General features: G+C 42.2%; 1 protein-coding gene across 1 annotated transcript in view; it reads left to right on the forward strand.

Annotated features, from left to right (window-relative positions):
- Positions 1–53: 53 nt before the first annotated feature.
- The window catches only part of LMTK2 (lemur tail kinase 2), a 38054-nt gene continuing 19988 nt past the window's right edge, over positions 54–18119 (forward strand). The window contains exons 1-3 of the mRNA XM_060692860.2: positions 54–419; positions 13196–13320; positions 15971–16115. Of these exons, the coding sequence (XP_060548843.2) occupies positions 314–419; positions 13196–13320; positions 15971–16115 (376 nt within the window). The 5' untranslated portion in view covers positions 54–313. The remainder of the gene's footprint in view (positions 420–13195; positions 13321–15970; positions 16116–18119) is intronic.

Raw genomic sequence — 18119 nt, forward strand, 5'->3', positions numbered from 1 at the left:
AGCGGATCCCACGCCGATTGGCGCGCCGGCCAGCCAATCCGTCTCCGGCGGCCAATCCCGGCGTCGCCTTCTCTCAGGTAACCCGGAAGATGGCGGCAGCAGCGGCGGTGGCGGGGATGAGGCGAGGCGCCGTTGCCGGCCGTGCCGCGTGAGGGAAACGGCGGGCCTCCCTCCTCGGCCTTTTACTGCTGCTGCTGCTCGCGGCGCCGTCCTTCTCCGGCGGGAGAACCCAATGCCGACCCTTCCCGAGCCCCGCGGGCTGAGGGCGAGACAGGCCCGGCCGCGCTGAGGAGTCCCGTGAGGCGGCGGAGGGATGCCGGGCCGGCTGCTGCTCCCCGAGCTCGGCTGGGGCGGCCTCGGACTCCTCTGCTGGTGGCTGGGCGGCGGGCAGGCGGCTCCGCTGCCCCAGGCGGGGCCAGGTGAGAAGCCGGGAGGGGCGGAAAGATTCCCCCCCCCAGGGAAAAAAACAGGGCGGGGGAGGGGGCGTTTGAGGAGAGATTGCCCCCCCCGCCGCCGCAGCCATGACCCCCCCCTTCCTTCCTTCCCCCCCCCCGCGTTCGCATCGAATGGTTCAGCCAGGCCTACCTGGCAGGGTTGTTGTGAAGCCCGCAAAGGCCAGAATGGGGGGGGGGGAAGAAGTGTGTGTGGGGGGGCGTCTGAAGCCCCTGCAGGGAAAGCGGATGGGGGGGGTTTCAGTCGAGGTGATGGGTGGGGTTCCCCCCCCCAGGTATCTATGTGATTCGTGGATTCATCCATTCTGGATGTGGGGGGGGGGCAGACGGAGGGACCCCAGAGGGGGAATGGAGACCCTCAAGGGGTTCGTTTGACTGCAGGTTGTCGCGGGGTTGTGATTTATTTTATTCTATTTTATTCTATTCTATTTTATTCTATTTTATTCTATTCTATTCTATTCTATTCTATTCTATTCTATTCATTATATATTATATTATATTATATTATATTATATTATATTATATTATATTATATTATATTATATTATATTTATTATATTATATTTATATTATATTATAAGTCTTTTATATAGATTATATTGGGATGATTATCTATAGGGTATGGTTTTATGGTTTGTAAGCTGCCCAGAGTCGCTGAAGGTGAGTCAAGGGCCAGAGAAATCCAGTCAGTTAAGCCAACCGATCAGTAAATCCGATCAATAAATATAGCCCTATGAATCCAATCAATCAATCAAATAGTATTGCCATATTAAGTCCAGTAAGTAAATAAATAAATATAGCCCTGTAAATCCAATCAATCAGTCAATAAATATTATTGCCGTATAAGTCCACTAAGTAAGTAAATAAATATTGCTCTATAAATCCAATCAATCAATAAATATTATTGCCATATAAGTCCACTAAGTAAATAAATAAATAAATAAATAAATATAGCCCTATAAATCCAATCAATCAATCAATCAATATTATTGCCATATAAGTCTAATAAGTAAATAAATATAGCCATATACATCCAATAGATAAATATTATCACCATATAAATCCAATAAGTAAATAAATAAATATAGCCATATAAATCAAAGAAAGAAAAAAAGAAAGGGAAAGGAAGGAAAGAAGGAAGAAAGAAAGAGAAGGAAAGAAAAATAAAGAAAGAAAGAAAGATTATATACCTGCCCATCTCCCTCACCCCCTTGTGACTCTGGGCAGCACTTTTCCTCATTTTGGGGGGGGGGTAGGGGTGTTTTGTCTATCTCTGATTGCCATTCCCATTATGGACCTCTTCCTTCACCACCACCTTGGAACCTTGCATGGATCCCTCTCCCCCCCCAAGACCCCAGCATCCATCCTCCCCCCTGTAAGTGTTGCCCTGGTAGGCCAGTATATCTGGAGAAAGCTAGAATGCAATAATAACTATAATTAATGATAAATAATCTGGTTTGGTTTGATTAGTTTCATTTCAAGATCCATTGCTGCTTGTCCTGCCTTCAGGGGCTTTGGAAAATAGGTTGACCGCCTCTTCCTTGCGGCAGCCCCTCAAATATTGGAACGCTGCCATCATGTTGAAACGTTTCTGTTTAAACATCTGGAGTGAAGGAGACTCCACAGTCTCCTGAGGCAGCCTAGTTCGTGGCTGATCATCTCACAGGGTTAGGAAATTCTTCCGATATAAAATCATAGAATGTTAGGGAAGGGTCTTTGGTGATCATCAAGTCCCACCCCTGCCCTTTGCAGAAATTCTCATTCCTTAACAAGTGTCTGGCCTGTTTCTGGTTTAAACATCTGCATTTCCCAAAGTAGTCTTTTCCATTATTAAATAGCTGACTGATGACATTCTTCCAGATGTTCACCATCTTTCTGTTTTAAGTCCTTGGCCTCTTGGCCTGCTTTCATGTCTTCTCTAATCCATTCTTCTGATCCTTTTCTTATGGCACTACTTCATCGTTAATATCCATTTTCTGACCACAATCAGTTATTACAGTTCATTATTTGTATCTTCCATTGGGGTATATCCTAGAAATTGCAAGGGGCTTAGGTAGAAAATATGGAAAGAGCAAAGAATGTAGGTGTAATCTCTCTCTTACTCTCTCCCTCCGTCTCTCTCTCTCTCTCTCTCTCTCCCTCCCTCCCTCCCTCCCTCCCTCCCTCCCTCCCTCCCTCCCTCCCCTCCCCCCTTCTATATTTGCAGGTGTGTGTGTTGATGTGAGAAAGAAAGAATCTCACCTTACACGGAGGGAAAGGGTGGGGGGAGTGAGGATAAAAGAAAGATTGTTCAGTTCTGCTGTTATAAATCACACTTCGCATATTTTCTAAGCAAACCTGAGTTTTGGGTAGAAACATCACAACCTTAAGATTCTTTTTGCATTTTGGCCTGCTTTTATGTGCCTGTGTGTTAATGTCTAAAACTTACCCAGTTAACAAAATGCCTCGTGCCAATAGCGATGGTATGCTTTAGTTTCTGAAAAGAGCTATGTTAAGCAGGTTAATTTTTAAAATCCCATGAAACTCTTGACCTCTGCGAATACAAGAGAGACAAAAATAAGCGCTTATAAGCTATCATCATCAAATCTTCCTGTACACATGCGTAAAGATTTTCCTCCACTGGAGCAAGCCTATTGTGTAGGCAAAGAACACAAACATTTAGTAACACAACATAAAAAAAGGAACTAAAATGGATAAGAATCACTATCTTATCGCTATCCGAACCACTGTCCTGTTTTGGTTCCATTTGTTCCCAGGTATTTAAGAACCCCACAAATCGTTCAACGTCATCCTGTGTCTAAACCTAGAAATTCAGTTTGTGACCAGTGGTGACTAATAACTGTGGGCATAACCTTTCTGAATGTGTTCATTCTTTTTAGAAACAACTTATTGGTTATTAAGATGCCTTTTGGACTTCAAACATTTTATGAAACGGTTCCTCATAGTGATTCAGATGCTAACTAGTCTTAAGGGAGGTAATACAATTAAATCTCTTAGCTTGATTAATTGAGTCATCTTTGTTCTATTCATCTCTAATCTCTATTCATCTCAGGTCTTGAAATAAATTATAATTGCCCTGAGAAGATTATTGTCATTGTCTGAAGTTTAGTAGAAATCAAAAGTAGCTTATCCTAATGTTTTCACATCTATCTTTTGCCGCAACTGATGGAACCTTTCTTCTTCCGTATTTTTTCCCTCGAATTGAATGTGGTTCATGAAGTATAAATTCAGCAGGGACAAAAATGGATTTTAAAACAACCGAATGTCAACATTTGAAAGCGTTCTTGGTATTGTTGTGAGGAGCTTTCAAAGTGTAAATATATTGTATTTTGGTTTGGCATAGGAACCATGATGTGCAATACCTTCCGTTCTCGCACTGTCACAGTTTCTATGTTGAAACAGGAAGTGTGGCTACCTTAAAACTGACTGGTGTACCTATCCCTTGATAAATTTCCTTCTGCTTTTAAAGTAGAACGTCGTCTTATTTGTAACAAAATTGCCACAAACTGTACTAAGACTTTGGTTCTGTGCACCCTTGCTAGATGCCAGCTCCGTTGTTGAACATAACAGCTTTCAAATTAAATGTATAGTGTTGAATAACAGAACAGAATAACAGAATTGGTAGGGATCTTGGAGGTTTTCTAGTCCAACCTTCTGCTCAGGTAGGAAACCCTATACCATTTCAGACAAATGGTTGTCCAATCTCTTCTTAAAAACTTCCAGTGTTAGAACAGATGGGTTTCAAGAGGAATCGTCATGAATATATAAAGATTTACTGCCTTACATTTCCATTACTCAAACTGGGGCAAGTACTGTAGTCCTGTTCAGAACTGGGTGATGAAATGCATAAACCAGCAGAACACTGGAGGAAGAATCTAAGCAGTGTTTTTGTCAGTTTTGGTGCCATGTTCCTTGGCTATGCTATTAATAAAAGCGAAGGAAATTTGTTCTTCTTAGTAACTGATTTATCAGAGTCCGTCCTTGCAATCCCAGAATTGAATGAAGATATCTGCTTTTTTTTTTTTAGAAAGTCAGTGAATGTGTGGTCAAAGTGTACATTCAGGTGTGAAAGCAAAGCACCTTTGATCTCATGTCATGAGACGCAAGTTTTACATTTGGCAAGGAATGAAATACTGCTTTAAAATGTAACGATAGATTTTTGCTTTGCTTTCCAAGTATGCCTGCTTGATGATCTCAAACTTGGCAACTTTAAGATCTGCGGAATTCAACTCCTGGCTGGCTGGGGAATTAGAATAGAATAGAATAACCGAGTTGGAAGGGACCTTGGAGGTCTTCTAGTCCAACCCCCTGCTTAGGCAGGAAACACTACACCACTTCAGACAAATGGTTATCCAACCTCTTCTTAAAAACTTCCAGTGTTGGAGCATTCACAACTTCTGGAGGCAAGTTGTTCCACTGATGAATTGTTCTAACTCAGTGGTCCCCAACCCCCGGTCCGCGGACCGGTGCCGGGCCGTGGAGTACCTGGCACCGGGCCGCGCAGCGGCCGGGGGACATGAACGCTGCAGCTCAAAGGCTCCTGGGCCGTGCGCAAAAGCTCCTGGGCCGTGCGCAAAGGCTCCAGGGAAGAGAGCCCCGCGCAGGTACGCACGTGTGGCCCAAAGCCCCCACCCCTGCGCGCGCTCAGCAGGCCACGGTAAAATTATCAAAGGCTGATTGGTCCGCGGCGATAAAAAGGTTGGGGACCACTGTTCTAACTGTCAGGAAATTTCTCCTAAGTTGCTTCTCTCCTTGATGAGTTTCCACCCATTGCTTCTTGTCCTGCCCTCAGGTGCTTTGGAGAACAGCTTGACTCCCTCTTCTTTGGGGCAACCCCTGAGATATTGGAAGACTGCTATCATGTCTCCCCTAGTCCTTCTCTTCATTAAATTAGACATACCCAGTTCCTGCAACCGTTCTTCATATGTTCTTCAACTTTAATTCTGGGAGTTGAAGTTCACACATGCCAACTTTGAGAGACATAGATATAAGAGGATGCTACTGCAATTGTGTTGCTCTTCTTAAGCCTTCTCAAAGTGGTGGGATCCAGATGTTTTGGCCAACTTCACCGAGTGACCATTAAAGCACCCCGATCTGCCAAACATAAGATTAGCAAGCTTGCCTGACTCTGTGTGGGTCCTGTGTGTAGATTGAACATTGTGAGCACAAAAATACACGTACTGTGGTAGAGGTAACTTTGCCCCTTCAGTTGAACATCCTAAAATTTGGGGTACTTTCTGTTCAATTCCAGGTCTGTACGGAATTACAATGATCCACCTTTTCTTTCTGAGCTGCTCCGATTGTTGTTTTGAGATTTCCCCCCCACCCCTTCTGTTATTATGCTTTCTTTGGGGGTTTGGTCTTCAGTACGCAGACAACTTCTTCCTGTTTTCTGTACACAAGGATTTTGTTTCTTGCTACTCCAGTTTTGTTACATACCTCCCTGTGTTCTCACTGCCCTGCATCATTGAATTTACCAGATGTCTGTTTTTGCTTTAGGTTACAGTGTGATCTTCATGGTTCAGAGTTCTCTCTTTTCTTAAAACATTTTACAGATCTATTTTTCCCCATGCCAGGGGCAACGTTTGAAATGGGAAATGCAACTTCCAGTAAAATGAAGTGTTAGATTAATAGTAATACAGACTTAGTGAATAGTTTGACAGTGTTGTGGGAAGCAGAGTGATGGCATTCTGGAAAAAACTGTCCTTGCGTCTAGTTGTTCTGGTGTGCAGTGCTCTATAACGTCATTTTGAAGGTAGGAGTTGAAACAGTTTATGTCCAGGATGCGAGGGGTCTGTAAATATTTTCACAGCCCTCTTTTTGACTTGTGCAGTATACAGGTCCTCAATGGAAGGCAGGTAGGTAGCCATTGTTTTTTCTGCTTTTTCCTCTCCTGTTTTTAAGTTAGGAAAGGAACATATATAACCAACCACAAATCTTTTGATGGATTGGCACCTATCTTTTGCTCTATAGGTTATATACAAATTACACTGCAGGTATCCATACTGTGCTATACCTCTATCCTGACAGGAGCAAATCTCTCCCCACTTTTCTTGGCTGCTACTTGGGACCTGCTTATCCCCCCCCCCCTTTCTCTCCTTTTGTCCTTGGCAGCTGTTGTTGAAGGTCTGGTAAAAGGTTCAGTCACAGTGCATTGAAAAATAATTGACCAGATCTCCTGCCCGTTTCACAGGAACCTGGAAAGGCAGAAGTGAAAACTCATCTCCAGCTTTTCGGCTGCTTGCATAGCTAGCTGCCTTTTGTAGTTGCCTTGTGGTTAACGATTAGAAACATTCAACCATCCTGCGGATAATAGGTTGCTTATTATATTAGCCGAGAAGGTAGCCGAGAAGCATCCACGGATTTGCTATTTTGAGTTTGCTATATTGCTGAGAGATTTAGAATTCTAGATTATCTGGAGCATGGAAAGGGAATAGGGAGATTTGCCGGATTGCCCCTGAGATTATGACAGGAGTTAAGCGGACCAGGAATTGTGTCTGTGGCTTCTTTGGGGTGGTTATGCAGCAGTTTTATGTTTGTGGTTCATAAGTGTGCGAACCACGTTAAAACAGTGATTTGACTATCCAGCCGGTATGCAAACCGGCTCTGATTTTGTTTGGATCATCGATGCAATAATTCATGTTTATTTGAGAAAGTGAATTGATTTGATAAAATAGCTTTTGTGATGAGCAAAACCTTTTCAGCAGTATGGAATATGTCTGATTATTCCAGGGGAGGTTAAAAAAAAAAAAAATCTGCTTTGGAGCTTAGATTGAATTGCATTCGAAGTTCAATTTCCGGACTTGAGTCTTTGTGAAACTGGGGTACTTCCTCGCTCCACGGTGGGAAATAGGGAAGCTGAAGCCTCAACACATCTGAAACATAACCAGGTTATAAAAGCTGTTATGAGATTTTGAGGGCATGCATGTCTGTGTTTTTTTTTTAAAAAATAGAATAAACCTGGTGGTGATGAGCAAATTCCCATGGCCTGAATAACCCTACTAGATTTGACTGGCTGATCACCTTCAATATCAGAGGCTCTGATTGGCTCAAGGCAGTCCTGAGCAGACTACTGGGATTAACACATCTTTTTACATGTACTGCTTTCTGAGTGGAAAGCGGGCTTAATAGCTGCATTTATTTTGTTTGTTAAGGGAGAGGCAAGGTGACTTAGCAACTTCACATTGGGTGTGTTATAATTGTGGCACGCTCTTCCCTGTTCTTCTAGCTAATTTCCGTCTTTCCTTGTACTCCTACAAATAGGCCTGAAATAACCATTTGTTTAAACTTCTGATTGTACATTTGCATTATGAACATATGTTGTGCCTGTGTACAAAGCTCCTTCCCTCTTTCAGGGTGCCACTTTTTCAAATTATTATTTTGTCTCTGCACAAGAGTAGCATTGGCATTATATTAAAACTTACCTGGCTAACATTTAAGAAAAGTATTTCCGAGATGAAGACTCAGAATAATTCTTAGAAGTAGGGAAGAATGTTCATTTTGGATATGTCCAGGTTGAAATGGCATTGGCAGTCATTGAAAGTATTGCACGTAACAATCCATTTTCCAGAGTGTGCATTTCTTGCTAAAAGTAAATTTATCCAATTAATAAGAACAAAGCAGAATTCTAACCTATGAAAAGTCCAAGAAAACAAGATTGTATTATTCAGGATACCCAAGAGGAATTTGAAGCTGGGGCACCATCACTTTTTTTTTTTTTTAAAGGAGGGGGTATCCTAGCTAGGCCTCCTGGAGTGACTGCCTCGTACAACAACCACTCACAGTTACGACGTTGATGGAAAAAAATAATTTTTTGACTAATCCTCAAATTGACGATCTTTGTAAAGCAAAGAAGCTGAAGTGAGATGGTAAACAAATTCACTGTTTCACTTAGCGGCCAGTTCTCTTAAAGTCCAATTTGCCAGTCCCAGCTTTGATTACTAAATGAGGACAATCTGTGACGGACAGTTTACCTCACTTAAACATATTCAAAAAGAAAACCCTTAGCTAGGCCTTGGATCTTAGGAATGAATGGTGCAAATTGAAAACTGTCATCCATCTTTCAAGGACTCTGGAACCTTAATGTCCCAAAGGTGTTTTTTTTCCAAGAGACAAGTGGACTTTCTTGTTTTTGTTTTTGAAGACATTTCACTACCCATCCAAGAAGCTTCTTCAGCTCTGACTGCATGGGTAGGGAATTTTAAGGGTTTATATTCCTTGCAGACAGCTGGTCAGAGCGAAACGACGTCAGCGAAAAAAACCAAAAAGTCCAGTTGCCTCCTGAAATGGCACCTTTGGGACAACCATGACCTGGAGGACTGAGAATCTCCATAGACTTCTGGCACCTTAATGTTTAGCTCCATGAAGGTCAATGCCACCATTATGAAGAAGTCAGGTGACCTTCTACCGCTGCACCATAGGGAGTATTTTAACTTCCTGTACCTATGTATGGTTTGCCAATTGCACAGTGGCAGATAGGACAGAGGTCCAGAGGGTCAACGTCATTGCCTAGTGGATCACTGGTTGCCCTCTCCCCTCTTTGGAAAAGCTTTATAGCTCCCGCTGCCTTAAGAAAGTTCAAAACATTCTTAGATATCCATCTCATCCTGGGCACCCTTTTTTTTTGTTTGAACTATTACCACCTGGCAGACGGTACAGGACAATAAAAACAAGGACAAATAGGCAGAAAAACAGCTTCTATCCCAGAGCAGTAACTATATTGGATTTTACTGTATAGTGTAACACTAAAGCAGTATCGGGGGTTTTCAATTTAATTGCATAGAATGTGAAGGATGTGTGTTATTGTTTTGTTTTTATAGTTTTCTTATGTATTTATTTTATTCGATTTATATCCCGCCCTTCTCCTAGTGGACTCAGGGCGGTGCACAGCCAGAACTAAAACACATACCAATACAAAATTTAAAATTATTAAAAGAATTATATAACTGTGGCCCAAAATTTAAAACATTGAAAACTAGTATTTTTTAGTATTTTAGTATTTATTAAATTTTTATACCGCCCCCCTCTCCCGAAGGACTCGGGGCGGTGAACAGCCAGAATTAAAAACACACAATACAAATATTAAAATACATTAAAACAAAATTAAACTATCTTTGGCTTCTCCAATTTAAAACCCCTTCCCCATAAAATTTACCCAATTAAAAATTTAACCCAGCCCGGCTTGCTGAAATAAAAAAGTCTTCATTTCAAACCCATTTGACAATTTAAAAAGCTAAAAAAGGCTAAAAAAAAAAGAGGGGGTTTCACGCCAGCCCTGCTTGATGGAAAAGAAAAGTATGTATGATGTACACGGAAGATGGCCTTTAATTTCGTTGTACAAGGCGCAATGACAATAAAGTAAACTAAACTTCAAGAACAGCCCCTTCGATGTCTCCTTTTTGTGAGTCAAACGCCGTAAGCCAACTCTTAACAAGCGAGGAGGGCTTCCTATCCAAGCAGTCTAGATAAAATTGCAGCAGGACGAACGTTTTTTCCACCAGTAGTCAGAAAGGTAACCAAGATGAAGAAAGCAGGTCCTTCTCAGGTTCAGGCACGCTCCCTTAAAAATTAATTTACATTCATGACTTTGCTTATGTTTCGGGATGACTTTTAGCGCAACACGAGGCCTGCCTGCCTGAGCCTGTCTCTTAGAGACCCTCAAGGCAAATATGCAGATGAAAGTAGAGTTTAAAGGCTTGCTCTTGGATCTCTTTTGGGTGATCTCCAGCCAAGCCCCTTTAGAGGGGAGCTTTAAACCCTTGGTCTCTCCTAATTTTAAGGAGAGCATCTTAGCCACTCTGTCCGCTGGGATTATTCATTCAGTGGTACAATTCTTCTGCTTTTGAGACTCCCACATCCCTGCTGTCAAATCAGGACTGTAGTTTTATTCTCAGTGAGATTTCTAACCCAGAATGGGGGGGGGGGGTTGGGGGTGTGTGTGTTTGTGCCTGTACAGGTAGTTCTCGACTTACGACCACAATTGAGATTCTCCATATTCCTGTTGCTAAGCGAAACGTTCGTTAAGTGAATTTTGCCCCATTTTACAACCACAGTTGTTAAGTGAATCCCTGCAGTTATTAAATTAGTAGCACGGTCGTTAATTGAATTTTCAAGACGAGATTGGACTGCCATTTGTCAGAAATGGGGTAGGGCCGTGATGGCGAATTCCCGTGATGGGAATTCTGGGAATTGAAGTCCGCCAGGCTTAAACTTGCCAAGGTTGGAGTCCCCTGGCCTGAAGTGTAGGGGTTTTTTTTTTATTCCTATCATAAAACGTGGAACTGATTTTTGAAGAAAAAAATACATAAATGCTGGACGACTGCATTGGCATTCAGGATAGGTAGTCCTCGACTTACAACAGTTCACAGCGACTGTTCGAAGTTACAACGCCAATGAAAAAATGGACGCACGACCATTTTTCACACCGTTTTTCACCACATCTCTGTGGTTACGTTCGTATTCTTGATGACTGACTCATATTTATGACGGATATAGTGCCCCGGGATCGTGTGATTCCCTTTTGCAAAGTCGGTGGGGAAACCAGATTCACTTAACGACCATCTGACTAATTTTAACCATTGCTGTGATTCGCTTAACAAATGTGGCAAGAAAGGTTGTAAAATGAGGCAAAACGCAACAAATTTCTCCCTCGGCAACCTAAATCCTGGGCTCAGTTGCGGTCGTAAGGCGAGGACTACCTGTAAGTTATTTCTTCAGGCTATTATTTTTTTTTAGGGGAGTCTATGTATCACAAGGCTGAACTACACTGGGCATTTTGTTGAATTTTCAAAGCACTCTTTTTCAGCAAAATATAATTTTGATTCTTCCTAGGTGGAAACAAGAATATTACTGGAATATTTATTTATTTATTGCCTATCATATCTGGCTTATATTTAAAAACTGGAATTTAACCTCAGAAATTAATCTTACAGCTTGATTTTGAGTCATTTCATCCTTCTCGGTCTCCTTTCTCTTCTGTATAATTTCTTTTAGAGATTTTTATTGATTGTATCAAAGATTGTATCCCAAAGAGTGGGATAGAAATTCTGTAGCAAAATTTGGATACCTTTTTATACTTATCGTATTCATCTCATAGTGCTCCTATTACGCTTAAAAAGAGCTTTTGTTCTAATCAAAACAAATTATAATATTTCATTAACAGCTTGGCAAATAAGCTTTAGGCGGTAATTTAAAAATAATTGCCAATGCACGCCATCAGTGGATCCCTCCAAGACATCATAATTAAGAATCTTTTTAGTCTGTGCCTGTGTCATATTTGGAAGACTTCTAACTTCTGTTAGTTGAGAAAAAGATGTAATAATCTTGGACAAAATCCCATCTTCATTTAACCTTTGGTTTAAGGTGTGTCCAGTCAGATGCTGCAGAGAAAGTTCACAGAGAAAATCTGTCTTTTCCCAACCTCCAAACAGCTGGAGACATCCTGCTGTTGAATGTGAAGATCCTGTTGCTGTTACCCCACATGCTCTAATTTTGATAATTTGAAACCCGTTCACGTGTAATAATTTGTTTCTAGTGCAAGATATTCTATGGTGGATTGAAAGCACATAACCCATTTTATGCCCAGGATAACAAACAAACAATAAAAAGATATACACACACAGTCTTGTCTGCTAGCAATAATCTAGTTGACGGGCTGCAAGAAGGAAACAAAGAAGGAATCCTACTGCTAATTATTGTGTTAAATGAGATATGTGCGTAGGAAGAGGAATTGTCAGAAACCAAAAGCCGTAAATTGAGGTTCACTGATCCTTAAAACCTGATCGCTTCTTATTTATGCTCTTTTCCTCGCAAAAGATTCCTTAAACATGCCAGCAAGCAGGGATTTATTATCAAAATAAATTCCGAGAAATGTTAAATTCCTTTCCCCTGAAGTTTTCAGGTTTTGCTATGCTGTATAGCAGCGGTCACCAACTGGTGGTCCGTGGACCATCGGTGGTCCGTGAGAAAATTTTGGTGGTCCGCAGAAAAATTATTTGCATTTTTTATATTGCACTAAATCAGGGGTCCTCAAACTACGGTCCCTGGATCGGATACATGCAATGAACGTTTGTGTTGCTGCAGAGAGTCTCCCCTTTCGGGGTCTTTTTATGTGGGTCGTAGTGGGGCAGAAATTCCGACTTGGCTGCTTCAGCCTCCTGGTATGGGGCTTTGGGCGAAGGCTGGAGGGAAGTGCCGCTGGTGGCGAAGAGCCGGAGGGCCTCATTCCAATGGGACAGCCTCATGGTCTGGAACTGGCTGACCATCTCAGCCCGCTGAGCCTCCAGGCGCCGGTACCTGGCCTTGCACTCCCGCAGGTCTTCCCTCTGCTTGGAAAGCCTATGCTCCTAGTCCTCAGTGAGGCGCTTCTGCTGAGCCTCCTTCTTGGTCAGATCCAATTTGAACTGAGCAGCTGTTTTGCCAACTCTTTCTCGTGGTGGCTGCTTAGCTCCAACAACTGCTTCCTGTTGGGACCCTAAGGAGCCGGGCGCACAGGAGAGGAGTGGGTGGAAGGGATGAGTAGAAGCTGGCGAGATGTCCCTTGATGTGAGTGACATTGAGTTGGCCACGCCCACCCAACACATGACCACCTAGCCACGCCCACCCAGCCGGTCATTAGGCAGATCATATTAGTGGTCTGTGGAATTTAAAATTATGAATGTAGTGGTCCCTGATGTCCAAAAGTTTGGGGCCCCTGCTGTATAGTGTACTAAACCGCATTAATGTAAGCCCCATTTATTTTCCAGGAGAAGAGGCAGCCTTTGAAATTTCCTACTCCTTGGTGGTTCTTTCTGCCGGCGGCCTCTTAGTTTTGATACTGCTGCTTGTAAATTGTATCTCCTGCTGTAAAGACCAAGAGATTAACTTCAAGGTGAGTGGTGTCAATAAATCCTTTTCTTCATTGTACGGGTAGTCCTTAACCACAAATTGATTGAGCCCCAAATTTCTGTTCCTAATTAAAGTGAGTTTTTGCCTCGTTTTACGACCTTTCTTGACACAGATGTTAAGTGAACCATGGCGGTTGTTAAGTTAGTTACCTGGTTGTTGAGTGAATCTGGCTTCCCCATTGACTTTGCTTGTCAGAAGGTCGCAAAAAGGGATCGCGTGACCCTGGGGGGGGGGACATTGCAACCGTCGTAAATGTGAGTTGAGTTGCCAAGTATTTGGATCAGGGGACCATGGGGATGCTGCAGTGGTCGTAAGTGTGGAAAAATGATTGTAAGTCACTTTTTTCTGTGCCGTTGTAACTTTGAACGGTCACTAAATGAACCAACGTTAAGTCAAGGGCTGCCTGCATTTGATTGCACTGGCAGCATAGCAAAGATACCGACAAAGATAAATATACTCGGGAATATTAAATGTCACCTTATTCAAATGAAGCCTGAGATTGTTTTTCTTAAAAGTGGTTTCGCCAAGTCATTTTAAATCATTTAGAATTGTTGTGCGTTTGGAACAAGTTTGAATTTTTGCCACGTTTAAGCAGGGAAGCTAAGAAAGAGCTAATGTATTCCAAAATAATTTTGAGCAAGTCTCACCTTGCTTGGCTTTTCAAGGTCAGCAAGATGCCATCATTTTGTGAGGTTGCTTCACACTTGTTTATACAACAGGCAACTCCAGAACGTACAAGATACGAATGGATTTGGATTCTGGGCATGCAAAGAACGAGATAGGAAACCACATTCCTTCGAACACCTGAATGAACATTGAGCTCAAAAAGATCCTCAGTCAGTCATATTTTTTTCCTTGGGTGTCAATCTCTTCCTCGTGTTAACTTTACCTCCTTTCCAGCTATCCTAGGATAGCAAAATGACACCAATGTGTGTGGGCTGAAGTAGAAAGAAGCTGTCCCACGAATCACACGACACACACAAAATTAAATAGAAATCCACGTGGATTTTATAAGAAACAAATTGAGCAGAATCCAGCAAAAATTGAAACATCAGGACTGGGGGTGGAGAGTGAAACTAGTTCTGTGCTTTGAAATTGTAATCATAACATGGCTTGTAATACTTGTCTCTTGAGATAAAAATTGTCGTCTTGCAATCTTCTTACCAGCAAAATCAACGGGGAAACCCAGATTCACTTAACAACTGTGTTAAAATTAGGGGAACGTGGTGTTTCTATTGTTCAGCTGTTTCCCACGAGACTTAGCGTCATCCAGAGGGACTAAAAATGGCTCAGGTCCATTTTCATGAATCAATTAATAAATAAAGAATGGCTGGCATCTCACAACTTTGCCTGTGTTTCGTTTTGGGTGATGCAGAACCTGGTATTGTGCTGTGTAGAAGAATAACAAGCCAGAGTCATAAAACCAGGATTTGCCTTCAGTGTGGTGGATCAAAGGTTATGCAGGGCAGTTTCTGTTCAAAGGCGATTTTCATTCTCTGTTTGTCCCTGTATTGCAGAATCCGACGCTCCTTATTTCCTTCGGTCTAAAAGGTGGTGTAGCTAAATTAAGATTAGCTCTGCAGCCATGGCTGACAAAAATTATGGTTTCTCGAAGAAATATGTGCCCGGTGTGTTTTGCCATTAATCCCGGTTTATCAAAACTAGGGTTGCAAGTTCAGTGTACATTCATGTAGGGAAAAAAAAAAGCGAAGCAAAATCTTTTTGGCAGCCATACCCATGTGCAGCTTAAGCCATGAATGTATTTTTAGTGATAACGTATGGTTGGTATGAAGTTATTTTTGTGCTACGGTGAGGCGTACTTTGAGGCTGTGTTTTAGCGGCGCATTGCTATCCTTGTATCTTAAAATGTGTAAGAACCTTTGAAAATTATATGGCGGTTGAAATCATCCTTTTGGCAAAGGAAAAATGTTTTATCTTATCTCTGAACTACTAGGGGACACAGTTATTTTGGTCCAGTTCCTATTATGCTTATGCTGTAAGCTGTCCAGAGTCATTTGAAATGGGACGGTCAACAAATAAATGTCATAATAAATAAAAAAAAATAAACAAATGTATTGGAATTATAAATTCTGCAATCTGTGGAAGTATAGGTGCTAACATGAGGGGTCCTTGGTGCTCTCTGAGCTTGCTTGTTTTCTTACAGTTTTAGAAGAAAGACAGAGAGAAAACTCCACTCCCTTTTAGCACTGATGATGTTACCTAGCTGGGTAATGAAACATCTGCGAAACACATCAATCACGCATTGAATGAAACACCCTACATCCAGGTTCTCAGCCTTAGCAATCTTAAAATATGTGAACTTCAAGGCTGGCTGGGAAATTCTGGGAGCTGAAGTCTCCATGTCTTAAAATTGCTGAAGTTGAGAAACACTGCCCTAAGCAAACCCAAAGTTGACTAATCTTTTTCTTAACAAAAGACTAATGGGTATTCTTCTATAAAACATGGCATTATGGCATTAGCCTTTGGCTTAGGAGCGTTTGATGCCTGTGCTCTATATAGTGATGCAACCGAGATTTATAAACTGGGTTTGGCTTTTCATAGGCAAATCAGGTTCTTTGTATACAGGGCATGTCTATGTTAGTCTGCTAATCTCTTTGTCTTTGCCTTGGTAGGAATTTGAAGACAATTTTGATGATGAACTAGACTTCACCCCGCCCGCAGAAGACACCCCAACAATTCAGTCTCCAGCGGAAGTGTTTACCCTTACGGTACCTAGTATTTCTCTCCCAGCTCCATCCCAATTCCAACTTCCAACAGGTATGAATATCTTCCCTATCCGGCAATTACCCTTCCTTCCCTGTCCCCTCTAGTATTCCCTCATGGCACCCGTTGGTTCTCCAATATTTCTTCTTGCTATTCTAGGCACAGATTCAAACTTGGGTATGAGCAAGAGAGGTAGACCTGCTTACTTTTTGAGGTTTTGGATCCTAGCCAGGCTGTTGTGCCCCAGCACAGGGTCCTATTATAATCACTGGCACGGATACAACGTGAAGGATGACTTGGTCAAACAGTTAGCTAAACACTCTGGCTGTCTAATACTTAAATATTGCGGATGCAGTTTTGAAGAAATCTCATTTAACTTGGAAAGGAGGGTCCTTAAAATCTGGCTGAGTTCAGCATAGCTTACCCTCCAGTATACCCCGTTGGGTGGTAGAGACAGAAGTGAAAATAGCTTTTCTCTAACCATGAATGGGATCAGCTTTGGCGGATAGGAAATTTGCCTCTATTTTGTTTGGGATTTTATACCTTGAAAGTCACACTGAGGAGGAAAAGGACAGAAAGCCTCGGCTACTGAAATCACTTGATCTCTTGATCTTCCGGGTGCAATTCAAGGTGCTGGTTGGCATCTTTAAAGCCCTTCATGGCTTGGGACCAGGTTATCTGAGAGACTGTCTCTTGCCAGTAACATCTACCCGACCCACCAGAGTGGGGAGGCAGGGAATGCTGCGGGTCCGATCCCCTAGGGAGATACACCTGGTGGGACCCATAAGAAGGGCCTTCTCTGTGGTGGCTCCCTCTCTCTGGAACATCATTCCCCCAGAAGTTAAAATGCCCCCCCCCACTCTGACACTCTTCCGGAAGGCGCTGAAGACCTGGTTCTGCCAGCAGGCCTGGGGAACCCAGAGCGGGATGGAGCCCATTAAATGGCTCGTGTGATCGGCTCTCGCTGGGGCAGGAGGTGGAGGGATGGGCGGTGATTTTATTACATTAATTTATTTGATTTTTTTAAATTAGTTTTACTGTTTTTAAACGTAGTTTTTATATTCTGTAAGCCGCCTTGAGTCGCCATGGGCGAATAGACGGCAATATAAAATAAATAAATAAATCTCTCCAGGAAATGTTCATGAAGCTGGACGCCATGTTCATAACTACACAAATGGCCATATATAAAATGGCGGGGAGGTCTTTCTAACATAAAAAAAAAGAAGCTTACGACCATTGTCTTTGCATTTGCAGAACATGCAAGGATAGCTAAAGGGGGGGGTGTAGGACCCCCAGCTATTGTCTCAGTATATTGAATGAAACAGGATTTTGTGTTACGCTGTAATATAGAATATTTGTTTGAACATAGTGTATTATATAACTACAGTTATGTTATGTTAACTGCTTACTTAGAATTTAGAGTTTAATGTGCTGCATAATGTGCAGAATAGAACAGAACAGAACAGAACAGAACAGAACAGAACATAGAACAAAACATATGAGTCTTCGGAGAGGGGCGGCATATAAATTGAATTAATTAAATTAAATTAAATTAAATATAGAGTTGGAAGGGACCTTGGAGGTCTTCTAGTCCAACCCCACTGCTTAGGCAGGAAACCCTACACCACTTCAGACAAATGGCTATCCAACCTCTTCTTAAAAACCTCCAGTGTTGGAGCATTCACAACTTCTGGAGGGAAGTTGTTCCACTGATTAATTGTTCTCACTGTCAGGAAATTTCTCCTTAGTTCTAGTTTGCTTCTCTCCTTGATTAGTTTCCACCCATTGCTTCTTGTCCTACCTTCAGGTGCTTTAGAGAATAGCTTGACTCCCTGTTTTCCTACTCACTGGAATCAGAATTGTTTGATTCATAACGTCATTGATTGTGCTACTTACTGTACACGGAAGGAAAACAAATATTGGGTTGTATCCAGTGGTCTCGTTTCACTGCCAGATGCTGTTACCTCAACAGAACAATTTCTAATCTCACTACATATCTCAGAGCAGATGTTGGAAGCGAGACACAGAGAATGCCAGGAAGTCTGTTCACACAACATT

The sequence above is a fragment of the Pantherophis guttatus genome, chromosome 14 (genome assembly GCF_059756535.1).
Source record: "Pantherophis guttatus breed Tessera chromosome 14, ASM5975653v1, whole genome shotgun sequence".
Taxonomy (NCBI): domain Eukaryota; kingdom Metazoa; phylum Chordata; class Lepidosauria; order Squamata; family Colubridae; genus Pantherophis; species Pantherophis guttatus.